The 16,709-nt window shown below is 41.2% G+C and overlaps 1 protein-coding gene and 4 non-coding genes across 5 annotated transcripts in view; 1 reads left to right on the plus strand and 4 right to left on the minus strand.

Moving 5' to 3' along the window:
- Window positions 1–4,559: 4,559 nt before the first annotated feature.
- DNAJC5B (DnaJ heat shock protein family (Hsp40) member C5 beta) overlaps window positions 4,560–16,709 on the plus strand; it is a 29,178-nt gene continuing 17,028 nt past the window's right edge. The window contains exon 1 of the mRNA XM_066333970.1: window positions 4,560–4,666. Coding sequence (XP_066190067.1) covers window positions 4,560–4,666 — 107 coding nt within the window. The remainder of the gene's footprint in view (window positions 4,667–16,709) is intronic.
- TRNAY-GUA (transfer RNA tyrosine (anticodon GUA)) lies at window positions 8,383–8,471 on the minus strand. Its single transcript is given in 2 exon segments — window positions 8,383–8,418; window positions 8,435–8,471. It is a non-coding gene; the product is annotated as a tRNA-Tyr (tRNA).
- Window positions 10,049–10,137, minus strand: TRNAY-GUA (transfer RNA tyrosine (anticodon GUA)). The gene is given in 2 exon segments: window positions 10,049–10,084; window positions 10,101–10,137. It is a non-coding gene; the product is annotated as a tRNA-Tyr (tRNA).
- Window positions 14,615–14,703, minus strand: TRNAY-GUA (transfer RNA tyrosine (anticodon GUA)). The gene is given in 2 exon segments: window positions 14,615–14,650; window positions 14,667–14,703. It is a non-coding gene; the product is annotated as a tRNA-Tyr (tRNA).
- On the minus strand, window positions 15,840–15,928 carry TRNAY-GUA (transfer RNA tyrosine (anticodon GUA)). Its single transcript is given in 2 exon segments — window positions 15,840–15,875; window positions 15,892–15,928. It is a non-coding gene; the product is annotated as a tRNA-Tyr (tRNA).

Raw genomic sequence — 16,709 nt, forward strand, 5'->3', positions numbered from 1 at the left:
TCATATACTATATGATCATATATACATAACTATACATAACTATTCCATCATTCCTGTCTTCCTGACTCTGCTCATGGATGGTGGGGGATAGATGTAAACGGAGGAGCAAATTTTAGCCTGGAAACAGGGTAGTGAGGGGAAGGTGTTTCAATTTTTGTCTTGGTTTCTTATCATCTAAATATCTTTTAATTAGTTATAAATTAAATTCATTTTCCCCAAGTTACATCTGTTTGGCCCATGACAGTAATGTGTAGGGGATCACCCTATCTTTATCTTGATCTATGAGCTTTTCAGTTTATCCTCTCTTCCCATTCTGTTGGAGAGGGGATGGTGGATGGTGTGAGGTGTGTAGAGGTCTGGCAGCCAGTACACAGTACAAAGGATATGGTTTGGACTTGGGTTATCTAGGAAAATTTTGAGTACAAAGGATGAACTGTTTGGTTCCAAGGATGATATACGAAGAAAAATTCCAATTTTTAAGTCTCTAGCATTTATAGTTTTCTCTATTTCAAATGGAAAGGAATGGCTCTCTTAGGGTTTCATGGTGTAAGAGGAGAAACTCCACCAAAATAAAATCTAACATCCTACATGTTCTGTTTTAATATAAAAATTTACAAGATCTCAGGACTAAGTCCTAAAGGGACTTCTTCAATTAATCCTGTTTTGGAAGAGATTGTGTAGTAAACCTAAGCCATGGTTGGTCTTAAAGAAGTGAAATTTAGAGCAAGAGACTGGTTTTTGTATTTAAAACAATTTAATATATTTTCATGGGGAAAAAAAAAAAAAAAGACAAACTCAATACCCCATCAAGAGTAAAGCACAGAAAAACAGCTAACTAAATACACAGTTGTCCCAAATTTTTTGGTGTCATTAACTCTTGGATATATCAGCTTTTAGACTCATGAATATTTTATTTGCTCTTTCATAGATCTTCCTGAGAGATAACCAAGTGGATACTGGACAACAAAAGAAGTAATCAGACTCCTCTGACCTGTTTAACCCTGATGGTGAAGGATGAAAAGCAGCAGCTGCTTTCTGTGGAACACGGCTTCTGGTGGCACTTGCTTCTTTCCTTTGGGATGACATTGGCATAAAGACATCAAGGTATTGAACTCATAATGTTGTGAGTTGATACATGCCAGACTGTGTTCCATCACTTTTTGAAGCAGGTATGTTCTTTGAATAACTTTGCCTTATTTTTCAGCACTAATCCGAATGATCTATGGGTATTGTAAGAAAAAAAAGCATATTTTTACAACCTCTGTGTAAGATACTTAATGCTGGGTAGTATAAAATTGGCACAGAAAGAGCTGAAGTTAACTGGGATCCCATCTTCTTAGGAGATGTGGAATTGTTACCAGAATTTAGATTGTGTTTTAATAATTTCATTGTCATTCATGGGAGACAACAACATCTTATTTTCTTTGTTCTACTGAAACAAAAATACATAGCTCAAAAATAGGATTCTAATGTAATTTCAGCCATCAGAAATGTATCTAGTACTAAAATTGTGACTGTTACATCTTCCTTAATAAGGAGAGTTTAACATTTCCTAGAAAAGTATTGTCTCACTGCGCTTTAGTATTTTATAGGACTGCTTTAAATAATTAAGAAATAATTTTAAATAGCTGAAGTTAAAGCTTCAAGTTGATATAATCACTAAAAGACTGATTAGGCTATTGAGTCTAAATTTCCATAGCTGACTAGGTTATTAAAATTATTTTATGGGAAAGTACAAATTACATGACTTTGTAGTTCTTCAAAATTAAATCCATCCTAACTTTAATTTTGGTTTATGCTTCAGGGCTGCCATGTAGCTGATCAGCATTATGTCACAGATTTTTTAACTAATGCTGTATATCTGTAACTTCGCATGGTTACTACTATTATCTTGTGCATTAACAAGCTTCATGTGCCTTGCATGATTCCAGTGCCAGGATAGATCCCAGGATTATGCTAAATATGCTCTAGGCATGCCATCATGAACGAAAAGCATGGTAACTACTGCAGGTGGTAAAGTAATATCTAGATGCTCACATGCTATTTCATTCTACAACTGTTAACTTAAAACCAAACATTCAGTACATTTAATTGAGGGACTTACAACACTTAAAAGTAGAAAGGTATTTTTTATCAAGTCAAAGGCCCCTTAATTGTGAGTTGGTTGATCAGAAAAAGAAGACATCAAAGTAAATACTATGTGCCAGAATTACTACATGAATTATGTTTCTCTGTGTACTTACGTGGTATTTGATTTTCTTTTTCATATTGAATAATGCTAAAGAATTTAAAAGTGTTACATTGTTGGTTCTGAACCAAAATGTAGCTTATTAAATAATATATGAATAATGTCATGATAGTGTTTCTAGCTCAGCAATGAGAAGGATGTAATAAAAGAGAGGGTAGTCCTACCTAACATAGTAGGTTTACAGAAATATTTCTTACTACTAGGGTTACAGCTCACTTTTTCTGTGATCACTTTTCAACATTTGGAGAGAGGCCCAACATTTAAAGCAAGAAAGTTGTGGTGAGAGTTTTGTTGTGGCAGCTCTGCCATCAGTGAGCTGTATCTTTCTCACATGATTCATAGATATCTATATCTTGTGGTTTAAATTATGGTATATGTAGAATCCTAGAATGATTTGGGTTGGAAGGGACCATCTAGTTCTAACCCCTTACCCTGGGTAAGGACGCCTTCCACTAGATCAGGTTGTTCAGAGCCTCATCCTGCCTGGCCTTGAAAACCTCCAGGGATGGGTCAGCCACAGCTTCTCTGGGCAACCTGTTCCAGTGCTTCACCACCCTCAGAGTGAAGAATTTCTTCCTAATATCTAATCTAAATTTAGCCTCTTTCAGCTTAGAGCCATTCCCACTTGTCCTATTACTACATGTAGTTGTAAAAAGTCCCTCTCCAGGTCTCTTATATGCCCTCTCTAAGTACTGAAAAGCTGCTAGAAGGAGTTCCTGCTATTTGAGTTTCTTTGTGTCATTGCCTAGCATTAGCTAGATCTAGTTTAAAAATGTTTCATTCTTTAAATACAAAAGGATGAACTACACACTCTAAGGAGGTAGTCAAGCCACTCAATGAAGAATCACTGGTTTGTCTACTTCTCTTTTGTTATAAAGGAAGGAACAAATGTTAGATCTGAAGTGGACTAAATCTGACAGTCTATGCTTGCACTATACTGTAAGGGTATCATGTTAAATTTATCATTAATTCAGTCCTAGGTCTTGTATCTCAAATAAGATAGGACCTTGATAGCTGTCAGTAGTTCCCATGCAGAATTTTTTTATGAAGTTACTTTTATAATACCAGGGTCAATTCTTGGTATCTACTCTCATCACAAAGGTCCAGATTCACTCCACTGGTTCTCAGGGTCATGGGTTGGGAGTCACAGAATCAATCAGATTGGAAAAGACCTCTGAGATCAAGTCCAATCTATGACTGAACACCACCATGTCAACTAAACCATGGCACACAGTGCCACATCCAGTCTTTCCTTAAACACCTCCAGGAATGGTGACTCCACCACCTCCCTGGCAGCCTATTCAAATATCTAATCACTCTTTCTGTGAATAAATTCTTCTTATGTCTGACTTAGACCTCTCCTAGCACACCTTAAGACTGTGTCCTCTTGTCCTGTCACTGGTTGCCCAGGAGAAGATGCCAACCCCCACCTGGCTACAATAACCTTTCAGGGAGTTGTAGGGAGTGGTAAGGTCATCCTTGAGCCTTCTTTTCTCCAGGCTGAACATCGCCAGCTCCCTCAGCTGCTCCTCATCAGACTTGTGCTCCAGACCCTTCACCAGCTCTGTTGCTCTCTTCTGAACCTGCTTCAGCACCTCATTGTTCTTCCTGAATTGAGGGGCTCGGAATTGGACACAATACTCGACTCATCCTGAGCACACTGTAGAGATAATAGAGAGAAAGTGCTTGGCCAGTTATTCTTGGAGTCTGTATGCCTGTTGACAAAATAAGAAGTCTGATTCAGAGTTAAATTCAATCACAATTTTAGCACCTAAATTTGTTAGGCTGAACCTGAACCCTTGTATTGAGAAAACAAAAATTTTCCGTTTTGTTGCATTAAGTAATACTGAAAAGTACAAAGTTCTTATCCCACTGTAAGAAGTCAATAACCTCAAGAAATAGTGGAATAATTCTCCTATGACTTAGAAAATAAAAATGTAAACAAACACAAATAGGTGGAACTACAACATTTGGGTATTAATGCTATAGCAAATTTGTCTATTTATTTCAGTGACAGCAACATCGAGCCTTTAATACAAACAGTGCTATGCAATACAAAACCTTCTGTTCTTTGGTTTTTGCTTGCCATTTTCTGATTGTTAATATATTTAAATATATTAAATATATTTAAGGACAGAGGATAATATAGAGAAGATTTTATTCTAGATTCACTTTTATATATTTTTAACCTTTTGCTGCCTGATAAAAATCTATTAAAATGAATGATAAGAAATACTATCTATATATACTTGCAGTCCCTGGTATTTTAAATTATGTTTTACATTAGCAGCTTTGGTAATGCACTGCTGTCATGGCTGAACAAAGGCAACGGGCTTTGTCAACATCAGGTGAAGCATTATATGAAATCCTGGCATTAGAGAAGGGAGCAACACATGATGAGATTAAGAAGTCCTACAGGTATGTAAAATGTGGTTTGCAACAGGTCTAAAAATGCTTATTTGTCTGGCAGGATTATGAAGGTAAAACCTTTGAGTTACCTACCTTCACAGTAGACATTCATTGTCACAATCCTTTTTTTTTTTTTTTTTTTTTTTTTAAATTTGTGAGTCTGAAAATAATCAGAGATGATGCAATGTGAATCTACTGATTTTGTCCCACAAGGAGTCTGTGATTCATCTGAAATGTTTTAATCTAAGCGAGCGAGAGGTGGGATAAACTAACCTGGGCTATTTGAATACTGTACCCAGTTCTTGTGTTAGGATCGTTCCTGAAGTATGTTGAAAAGTAAAGCCAAGGCAAGTGCTGTAATGACAATTTGAGAACTAGAGTAAGAGACATAAGGAGTTCAATCAGTGTATCTTGTCAGAAAAGAAAAAGATAGATTATTTGATTATAGTGTGTAATGTTCTTGAAGGGGAAAATTGCTAGGTGTGAGATAGTTGTTCACTTTATAGAGGCAGGCATAACCAAAAGCAGGTGTGAGATAGTTGTTCACTTTATAGAGGCAGGCATAACCAAAAGCAGTGCTTGGGATCTGAAAATTATTTGAGCTGAAAAAGAGGTACATGATTTTAACTGTGAGTGTAACCAAGTACTGAAAAATACTGGCACACGAATGGTGGTTTCTCTATTGAAAAAGAAGAGAAGACATTAAGAATATTTTGAATCAAACACAAGTTATCAAAATGGTGGCAAATATTTTATTGTTGAAATGTAACAAAACCTAGAAGTAAGACCAGAAGATTTTATGGGTAATTTTGCCCTTAAATTTGCTCAGCTGCTGTTGAAAGAGAAAGAAATTTCTATGTCATGTGTGAACTAGATGTTCTTGATGATGAAATATGTCAGACATGTACTTGCAGGTTTAATAAATATTGCAAAACTTATTTCTGCATCATTCTGGGTACCGTTGTTTGCACTGTATTAGTAGGCAAAATTAAGACCGCTTACTTTTCCTATCAAATGTAAAAATATATATATGAACTCAAAAAGGCTTATAAAATCAATCTGCTTGCATCATTGTTTGGCTTGAATTTTGGCAAGACTCTGTCCTCCTGCATTTCTCCTGCTTTCTGTTCCTAGAGGCACATATTCAGGAGTCAAAAGTAGTGAAGGTCCAAACTCTTCATACAATGGAAGAAGAGCTGTTGCCATCCCATGATTCTGTTGTCTTGTGTAATTATATCACTGGGAAAAAAGCATGTCATGGTATCAAGTTCACTTATGACTTGCACCTTCTTTGTCCCCATAGTACAGTCTGGTTCTAGAAATCATCTTCTGTCTCAAACTTCATGTTTCCCTGTTGCTTTTACATTTAATTTTCTGACAATTCCCAAAGGAGAAAGTTGTCATGGAATAATGTAGAACGCAAGTAACTGCTGAGCATGCATATGGATGACTTGCACAGTGATCTATGGCAAAACTGACAGTGGTGCTTCCTCCATCTTTATTAGTAATTAGAGAAAAAAAAAAAAAAAAGGCTGCTTCTGACTAAAGTGAAAATGTCAGAGGGATTCACTTTTAATGGAATAGCTGTAAATATTTGCAAGATAAAATGATGAGTCAGTCTCATAGATTTTCTTTAATTATAATTTAATTTATGCTAATCCAAAAATCTGCTGCTGAAATAGTATTCTTTAGTACAAGTTATAAAACCAGCCATACCTGATTCTGAGTTTCCTGCCATTATTAATTAAGTCACTGTTAATTATACTACCACAGCCTGGAGCAAAATTTACTTTTTCATAAACATGACAGACATGACTCTGTGATTTTATTTGGAGTTTGGCACAATCTAATCTATCAGGGAGTAAAGCTAATGGGCTTTTAATCAGCAGAGTTTCAAAGGAGATCTGTTTATCTTCAATATAACACAAAAATAATTTTAGAACCTTTTTTTTTTGCATAAAAAATTAAACTGTACTTTGACTTATGCTTTCTTGTCTGACAGTGAAGTAATATGCAGAGAGATAGATACTGGATTTCTTTTCTTCAGAAGTCTCAAAAGATCCTGTTTGATATATACTTACAAGAAAATGATAGAATCATAGAGTGGTTTGTGTTGGAATGCACTTTAAAGATCATCTAGTTCCATCTAGAACTAGGAACTTTAAAGATCATCTAGACCCCATCTGCCTGTGGTCGCTCAGACTAGACCAAGTTGTTCAAAGACTCATCCAATCTGGCCTTGAACACTTCCAGGGATAGGTAATCCACAGCTTCTCTGAGCAACAAATTCCAGTGCATCACCAACCTCACAGTGAAGAATTTCTTTGTAATATCTAATCTAAACTTTGCCTCTTTAAATTGTTAGCCATTACGCTTTGTCCTATCGCTACCTGCTGTCCTGGGTTCTAGTATAGTATGTATTCTATCACCATCTCCATGAACTGATGAATCCAATTGTTGGAGCAGTGCTCTTTCCAGGCCCCCTCCCTCTGGGGTGCCTTCTGTTAATGGCCCATCAATGCCTTGTGTATGACTCATAGAAAGCTCCCTCCGGGAGCTATCTCTCTTTAATGGGCCATCAAGGAGACCTCCTGGATGACTCATCATCCCATTGTAAGATGCTCCGCCCAGGGGGAGGAGCCAAGTGTTCTCACCTGGATATAAACTGGGATTTGGGACAGTACAGGTAGCCCCTACCCACTGGATTCCCAGAGGACCAGAGATACCAGACCTTCTCTATGAGATCACTGCTTCCATTACCCAGCTCAGGTTGTATTCTGACTCTGTCAGTGGTCTTTTTGCATTATTGCATTTATTTTATTTAACCTGTCTCCCCTTTTCTTCTCATTAAATTTGATTTCTGACTTGGAGCCTCTCACTCATTTTACTTTCAAACTACTACACATGCCCATGTCAAAAACCCTACTCCAGCTTTCTTGTAGACCCTCCCTCGGCACTGGAAGATTCCAATTATGACATACTAAAGATTTCTCTTTTGCAGTCTGAAAGATCCAAATTCTTCTGGCCTTTCATCCTAGGAAAGGAGCTCTATCCTGCTAATCATCATAGTGTGCCTCCTCTGGACTTGCTCCAAAAGGTCAACACCTCTGTGACAGCACATTGGTGATTAAGAATTTTATTAGGAAATGCATACAGTGCTCTTCATGCCATTTAATTACTATCAAGCAAGGAGGGATAATGGCTTACTCATGCCTATGCCAATAGCCTATTCTACTTCTGAAACACCCTCTGAATCTACCCAAGGCTCCCCACAAGAGGACACAACACCTATGGTCCAGAAAAGGTGATGAAAAGCATTGGAGAATGCGGGCATCGATCCCACTACCTCTCACATGCTAAGCGAGCGCTCTACCACTTGAGCTAATTCCCCTCCCTAAGGCCTCTGAATGAGGTCCTCTCCCCTCCCAGGCACCCAGCCCTGAACCAGGATGCCCTGAAACCAAAGCCTGGGCCAGCCATTCATATCATTCTCATACCACCAACTCATCCACTCACCTTCCTGTTGGAGGTGACTGTGACCAACATCAGTGCTCAGAATCACTATGCCCTGCCCAAGGGTTCACTCAAAACTGCTGGGGTGGTAGTATTCCCAAACACAGACAAGAGCTCATGGCTGGACAGCTCATTCTGGGGACTCCCCCTGGGCAGAACCAGAAAAAGGCAGCAGTGGCAGTGCAGGATGAGTGCCAGAGGCAAAAGATGACTCCTTCGAGCCGGAGTTGAACCAGCGACCTAAGGATGGCCATGCAAGGGAACCTACAGTCCTCCGCTCTACCAGCTGAGCTATCGAAGGAAGCATGGGGACATGCCCAGGGAGACCTCACCCTGCACTTTTCTCAAGCCACACTGCACCATCATGCCTCTATTACCACATCCTTCTTCAAACAGCCTCAGCTCCAACATCACAGCTCCCTGCTCAACACTTCAGCCCATCTGTCATGGGCAAACCACAAACAGAAATGCTCCATAAGCTCCTTGGATGTCATCATCTACAGATGGACTCTCCTTACAGCCATACAGATCTTACCCATATTCTGCTGCATTTTCCCTTGATTCTCTTTCACTGTGCTATCTTCAGCCCTCTGCTCAAGTGTAAGACAAAACAAAATTATAGCCATACCTCTGTTCTGTAACCTGTGCCTAAGCACTACAAAGTCCTCAGAACCTCTCTTTCCCCAAACTGAACATGCCCAGTCTCCTCAGCCAATGCTTAAAGAGAAATCCGTCAGTTCGTTGAGATTCTTAGCAGCCCTCCACTGAGGTTGTTTCATTTCATTGATGTCCTTTTCTCTACTGGGCTTGTTGTTTGAGAACTGTCAAGGAAAGAGGGAGAACATAATTTCCTCTGTTAAACTGCCCATAATACTTGTCGGATTATGCCTTTTTCTGACTCAGAGATGGGGCTCCTGAGAATCATTTTAAAGACTTTTATTCTATTTTCAGTCTCATGTGAAGGGTGAGATGGTACTGATGTTACAATTCATGCCATCAAAATAAGAAGCTGAGCTATTTCCTAATTACAGTATATTGTAAGCGTTTTTTGGCCTAACAGCTTTTGCCACACAATGCTGCTAATGCTTTTAACCCAGTCATCTGAAAATACCTCTCGTGGGTTCTACTACAATACATCTTTCATAGTTCTATTTCTCCAAAATGTCTATTTGCAAAGTCGTAATTTAAAACTTGCTTTTAGTACAATTTCTCTCTCAACAATGCTTCTTCTATTCCATGGCCTTCTAAGTCAGCATATTTTATCTCAGAGTCTGCATACAGACATACTATGTGAACCTTCTGTCAGACTTTGAGAATTCTCTACAAATCCACTTCCCACAGTACTCTTGCTACAACCCTAGGTGTCTTCCTCCTCTGTAAATTCAGAGCACACCATAAATCTCCACAGGTGACAGATGGATGCCCAGCAAAGGGCCTGTGTCCAGGCAAGGGGGATGAAAAGCATTGGAGAATGCGGGCATCGATCCCACTACCTCTCACATGCTAAGCGAGCGCTCTACCACTTGAGCTAATTCCCCTCCCTAAGGCCTCTGAATGAGGTCCTCTCCCCTCCCAGGCACCCAGCCCTGAACCAGGATGCCCTGAAAACCAAAGCCTGGGCCTCTCACTGGCCTCACTCTCATACCACCAACTCATCCACTCACTTTCCTGCTGCTGGAAGTGGCTGCAGACAACTCCCATGGTCAGAATCACCATCCACTGACCAAGGGTTTCACCAAAAAATGCCTTGGCCAGATGTCTCCCACAGCTTAGGCAAGAGATCATGATTGGGCAGCTCATTCTGGGGAGTCCCCTTGGGCAGGACCAGAAAAAGGCAGCAGTGGCAGTGCAGGATGAGTGCCAGAGGCAAAAGATGACTCCTTCGAGCCGGAGTTGAACCAGCGACCTAAGGATGGCCATGCAAGGGAACCTACAGTCCTCCGCTCTACCAGCTGAGCTATCGAAGGAAGCATGGGGACATGCCCAGGGAGACCTCACCCTGCACTTTTCTCAAGCCACACTGCACCATCATGCCTCTATTACCACATCCTTCTTCAAACAGCCTCAGCTCCAACATCACAGCTCCCTGCTCAACACTTCAGCCCATCTGTCATGGGCAAACCACAAACAGAAATGCTCCATAAGCTCCTTGGATGTCATCATCTACAGATGGACTCTCCTTACAGCCATACAGATCTTACCTATATCCTGCTGCATTTTCCTTGGATTCCCTTTCACTGTGCTGTCTTCAGGCCTCTGCTCAAATATCCGGTAAAGAACAGCATTTCCTCTACTCTATAATCTCCTACAGGCATGAAGGTCATGCCTAAGCCCTTTGATTCTCTCCTTCAATACTCTGAACATTCTCACTCTTCTCCCTCATCCATGTACAGGAGTTCTTCCACTCTGAGGTTCTTGGTGGCCCTCCACTGAGATTCCTCCATTTCATTGATGTTCTTTGCTGTGTGTGGAATCAAGTGCTCCCAGGCATCCTGATGGCCTTTTTCTGAGGACACTGCACGTGGTCCATGTGTGTCTTCTACACAGAAGCACAAAGTTGGGCACTGTCATGGCTTTATTTTGCAGGCAGTTAAACATCACACAGCTGATCCCTCACCCCCTTCCCCAGAGTGGGAGTAAAATTCCCAGGGTGAGAAAAAGATGATTTGATTGGGCAGAAAAGAAATGGAAACTGAAATGACAACTGAAATAACAATATTAATAATACCAACAATAATAATAGCAACTCTAATATTAATAAACAAAAATAAACAAATCACATGATGCACAATACAGTTGCTTTATAGTCAATGAATGATGCCCAGTGAGTTCTTGAGGAGCAGCTCCCAGCCATCTTTTCCCCTAATTTATATACTGAGCATGACACCATATGGTATGGAATATTTCTTTGGCTAGTTGAGGTCAAGTATCCTGGCTGTTTCCTCCCAAGTCCTTTTGCCCATCACCCTCTTTGATGATGGGGTGGTGTGAGAAGCTGAAAAGTCCTGGACTTACAATGAGCACTGCTCAGCAAGGACTAACCATCAGAATGTTACCAATATTATTATCCTCCTTGATCTAAAACACAGCATCATACCAGCTACTAGTAAGAAAATCAACTCAATCCCATCTGAAACCAGGTCTGTATCTATGCCTTATTCTATATCACTTATGTCATGCCAAGGTCTCACATGTTCAAATGTATTTTTTCTGGTCTTTTTGTATACATATGCAGATATCATTCCCTTAGCCTATGGACTATTCCTCTAAAATGTTGGTTGAGTTTGTTTAGTCCATGACTTTGGGCTCCTCTTTAATGGTAGTCCTTTGGGGCAGGAGAGATGATGTGTGATGTTGGACTGTTGCATTCTAAAGACAGTTCTGGTTCTATCATTGCTCCACTTAGGCTAGTCTAATAAAAATTCATTTTTCAGATTAATAAAGCTAAATATTTATTATAATAATTTTGATATGGCCTATAGCAACCATAGCAAAGATGTTACACATTATTATATAGCAATTAATATAATACAATTGAAACCACTGCCTGTTCTCATACAGAATCAAATCCCCTTGAGGTACACATCATACTTCTCCATCCTTCTGGATTACTCACCAAATGCACCCAGGTTCTTGATCAAAAGCGGTATCACTGATGGGTTCATCTTTACCTGAAATAGAAATAAACCAACCTGTCTTTCACAGCATAATTTCTATGTGCACTACAGGGACTTTTCACTTTTGTAAAAGTACATCAAAGTTTTGATTGGGCAGGGCCAGTTTGATTAGAAGAATCTCTAGTGTTGGCTAAGTATGTGACTTTTGCTAAATGTGTATTCCAATGTTAACATGTCCCAGCACCCATTACTCTCAGTGTAGTCTTTAACAGTTCATTTGTCCAATTTTCTAGAGGCTGGTGCATGGTAGGAAGTAGGAGATTCAATACCATGCTGTTTGAGCCAAATGTCTAAGAGGTTGCTTCTGAAATAAGTACCACTGTCTGACTCAGTTCTTTCTGGGGACATTTTCACCTTGTTTCTCAAGGCCCAGGGTAGTATTCCAGCCAGTGGCATGAGGCACAGAATATATTTCCAGCCATCTGGTTGTAGGTCCCACCACAGATATTAGTAAAAATTTCTTTAAGCAAAGAGTAGTCAAGCGCTGAAACAGTCTGCTCAGGAAAGTGGTTGTGTCACCATCTCTGGAGGTATTTAAAAAATGTGTAGATGTGCATTTAAGGACATGATTTTGTGGTGGACTTGACAGTGCTGGGTTAATGCTTGGATCTAATGATCTTCAAGATCTTTTTCAACCTAAATAATTCTACAGTTCTGTGCGTGCAAGCACCTGGTGCTTGCATTGGCACATTTGTGGGAATGTGATGTCATCAATCTGCCAGACTTCCCTGTGTTAATATTTTAGCCACTGTCCTCCATTAGAGAGAGGCTTTAACTGTCTGGCTTGCTTTATTTCAGGTCATGTTTCACATTCATGGGTAATCATGGACAGTGTCCATGTTTAAGTCCACCCCTCAATCAGGAGGTGATGTATATGTTGTATTTCTTCTTTGATGGCCTGAGATATCCTGGGCCCATTAAGTTATAAATAGTTCATGCCTATGTTACCAGTCCAGATCCACCTTATCCACTTCAATCTTAGCATCCTGACCCATCAGCTGGTATTTTTGATGTTGTTTAAGTCTAAACAAGGCCTGAAATATAACCAGGAGACATAGCAATAAGAACATTCTGGTTTGAACATCCTGACTATATTCAGAATTTTCAAGAGCTATTGTAATTACCCTGGAGGGGAAGATATGGGAAGTGTATTGGCTTCCTCCTAGAGCCCACAGATTTGCTCTAGGAGGAAAAATAAAGGATGTAATTAGGAATGGTTTCCAATAGATGGCTCTAGAAGTATGGAGAAGATAACAATACTTGATTACAAATAGATTAGCCTTGTGACCATCAGTTTTATCATATCATAAGCCAGTGTTACAAAGTACAACACGATAGCCTTAACCCAGCCCCCAAAGGTGATAAACAGCACAGCAGGAAACGTACAGAGCAAGTAAGACATTACTTAACACAACCCTGAGAAAGAGAAAACGACTCTGAGAGTAAATAAATCAACATCAGGATTAACTACTATTAAACTAATATAATGAATGCTTACAAGAAATTTGTTTTAACATACACTGTCAGATTTGTCATTATCTCAACCCTTCAAGCCCCATGTTGGGCACCAAAAAAGGCTGTTGTGGTTTAACACAGCAGGCAATTAAACTCTACACACCCTACTCCCAGGAGGATTTTTTAGAGAGAACTAGGAGAAAAAAAAAGCAAAATTTGTGGATCGAGAAAAAGACAGGTCGAAAGGACAGAAAAGGAAAGGGGAAATATCAACAACAATAACAATTACAATAGCAATAACAGAATTAGATTACACAAAATAAGTGATGTACAACACAATTGCTCAATACCTGCAGAACAATGCCCAGACAGCCAATTTATAAGCAGTGGCCCCCAGCCATCTTTCTCCCTAGTATATACTAAGCCTGATGTCATGTGGTGTGGAATATTCCTTTGGCCAGCTGGAGTCACCTGTCCCAACTGTGTCTCCTCCCAGCTTCTTGTGCCCTCCAGTCTCCTTGCTGATGGGAATTGTTCAAGAAGCTGGCAAGTCCTTGGCTTTGCATAAACTCTACTTACCAAGAATTATAACAGCAGTATATAACCAACATTATTCACACTCTGAATCCAAAACAGATATTAGGAAGAAAATTAACTCTATTGTAGCCAAAACCTATGTAAACCTATATATAACAGGCACAGTATTCTAAAAGGCCTCTATTCAGAGAAGAGGAGAGTCAGATAATACCTTCCCTCCATCCAGAGGCCTACCTGCTCTTAGAGAAATCCTGGATGCTGTCCTCTACTGTAGTTCACAGGTTTGCTTCCCAGATTTCCTTAACCCTTCAGAGGGACCCCCACCAAATACTCCTGTGTCCAGGCAAGGGGAATGAAAAGCATTGGAGAATGCGGGCATCGATCCCACTACCTCTCACATGCTAAGCGAGCGCTCTACCACTTGAGCTAATTCCCCTCCCTAAGGCCTCTGAATGAGGTCCTCTCTCCTCCCAGGCACCCAGCCCTGAACCAGGATGCCCTGAAAACCAAAGCCTGGGCCTCTCACTGGCCTCACTCTCATACCACCAACTCATCCACTCACTTTCCTGCTGCTGGAAGTGGCTGCAGACAACTCCCATGGTCAGAATCACCATCCACTGACCAAGGGTTTCACCAAAATTGCCTTGGCCAGATGTCTCCCACAGCTTAGGCAAGAGATCATGATTGGGCAGCTCATTCTGGGGAGTCCCCTTGGGCAGGACCAGAAAAAGGCAGCAGTGGCAGTGCAGGATGAGTGCCAGAGGCAAAAGATGACTCCTTCGAGCCGGAGTTGAACCAGCGACCTAAGGATGGCCATGCAAGGGAACCTACAGTCCTCCGCTCTACCAGCTGAGCTATCGAAGGAAGCATGGGGACATGCCCAGGGAGACCTTCTCCAGCACACACTCAGACAGCATTTCTTCCCAGCCACACTGCACCATCATGCCTCTATTACCACATCCTTCTTCAAACAGCCTCAGCTCCAACATCACAGCTCCCTGCTCAACAATTTAGCTCATCAGCCATTTAAACCACAAACAGAAATGCTCCATAAACTCCTTGGACATAATTTTCTTCATAAGAAGGTGGACCCTTCTCATGGTCACACAGAACTCACCCATGTCCTGCTGCATCTTCCCTTGTTCCCTTTCACTGTGCTGTCTTTTGCCCTCTTGACCATTCTGCTCTGAAAGGTCCTCTGAGTCAAAAGGTCATGTGCAAGCCCATTGAACCTCTCTTTCTCTAAGCTAAACACATCCTCTCCCTTCAGCCCATCCACACACAACCTTTCCACTCCTTGAGATTGCTGACTAGCCTTCAGAGGTTGCTGTCTTTGACTGTTTTCCTGCATAGAAGATCTCAAAACAAGAGCAAATACTTTAGATGACATTTGATGTCTGTCAAGCAAGGATGGAGAAATCTCTCTTATGCCTACTCTATTCTCATGCCTACTGTTATGCCTAACAGTAGTTATGTCATAACTACTCTTATGCAGACCTGGATGTCATTCTACTCTTTGCATTCTGGATATACTACGAGCACCCACAGGCCCTGGCAAAGGGTCCTGTGTCCAGACAAAGGGGAATGAAAAGCATTGGAGAATGCGGGCATCGATCCCACTACCTCTCACATGCTAAGCGAGCGCTCTACCACTTGAGCTAATTCCCCTCCCTAAGGCCTCTGAATGAGGTCCTCTCTCCTCCCAGGTAACCAGCCCTGAACCAGGAGGACCTGCACCTAAAGCCTGGGCTTCCTAATAACCTCACTTTCATATCACCAACTCATCCACTCACATTCCTGTTGGAGATGACTGTGGACATGCCCATGGTCAGAATCAATTCCCATGGCCTAGGTTCACCAAAAAGTGGCTTGGCCAGTTATCTTCTCAACCTCAGGCAAGAATTCATGGCTGAGCAGCTCATTCTGGGGAGTCCCCTTGGGCAGGACCAGAAAAAGGCAGCAGTGGCAGTGCAGGATGAGTGCCAGAGGCAAAAGATGACTCCTTTGAGCCAGAGTTGAACCAGCAACCTAGGGATGGCTGTGCAAGGGAACCTACAGTCCTCCGCTCTACCAGCTGAGCTATCAAAGGGAGCATATGTTTATGATACCTCAGACATTCATCACACACCCATCCAATCATTCCAGTCTCACACCACTCCCTTGTATTTACATGACTCTCCTCTGCAGGAAATAGGAAAGACTTGACTTATTTCACATTGTTTCTCAAGCCTACAACCCCTGGCCCAGACAGACACAGCCATGGTAGCTCATTCAAAGCAATCATCCAGAACAGAAAGCACTACCACCATGACAAGGGAGTGCCAACTGCAAGCAAGGAAGTCATTGCAGAGATCACAGTGATGATCATGTCCAGTGATTGACAGGCAGGTCCAAACTGACAAGCCAGGGATTAGATCAATGCAGGACATTCATCTGCACATCAGGTTTGGATCCAAGGTTTCTGTGCCTTGATAGTGCTATGGCTCTGGCCATTACTAGGCTAGGGACCAGGACTCCTGCTTTTTAACACAGAAAAAAAGTGAAGGCCCAAATGTGAACATAAAGAGAACTCCTGTGCTGACGATTGGAGGTGGAAACCCCATATGAGGCTGGTGAGGGCCTATTCAGGCACTTAATGCCCACATAAGATGTAATGGTCACCACATGAGAGAACCAGCAGCTCTTCACTATACCAGCAGATACCAATAGAGTATCATAGTCTTTTCTCTGTTCTGCCTCCATGCTTGTGTTCTCAAAGCAATCAATTTCAATGAGTCCTCAAGGCATCTCTACGTCCACCTTCTCCTCCAAGCAGCCCTAGATGAGGGATCTCATCATCTTGCTCAAGACTTCAGCCAGTCAGATCATGC

This window comes from Sylvia atricapilla, chromosome 1 (assembly GCF_009819655.1).
Source record: "Sylvia atricapilla isolate bSylAtr1 chromosome 1, bSylAtr1.pri, whole genome shotgun sequence".
Taxonomy (NCBI): Eukaryota; Metazoa; Chordata; class Aves; order Passeriformes; family Sylviidae; genus Sylvia; species Sylvia atricapilla.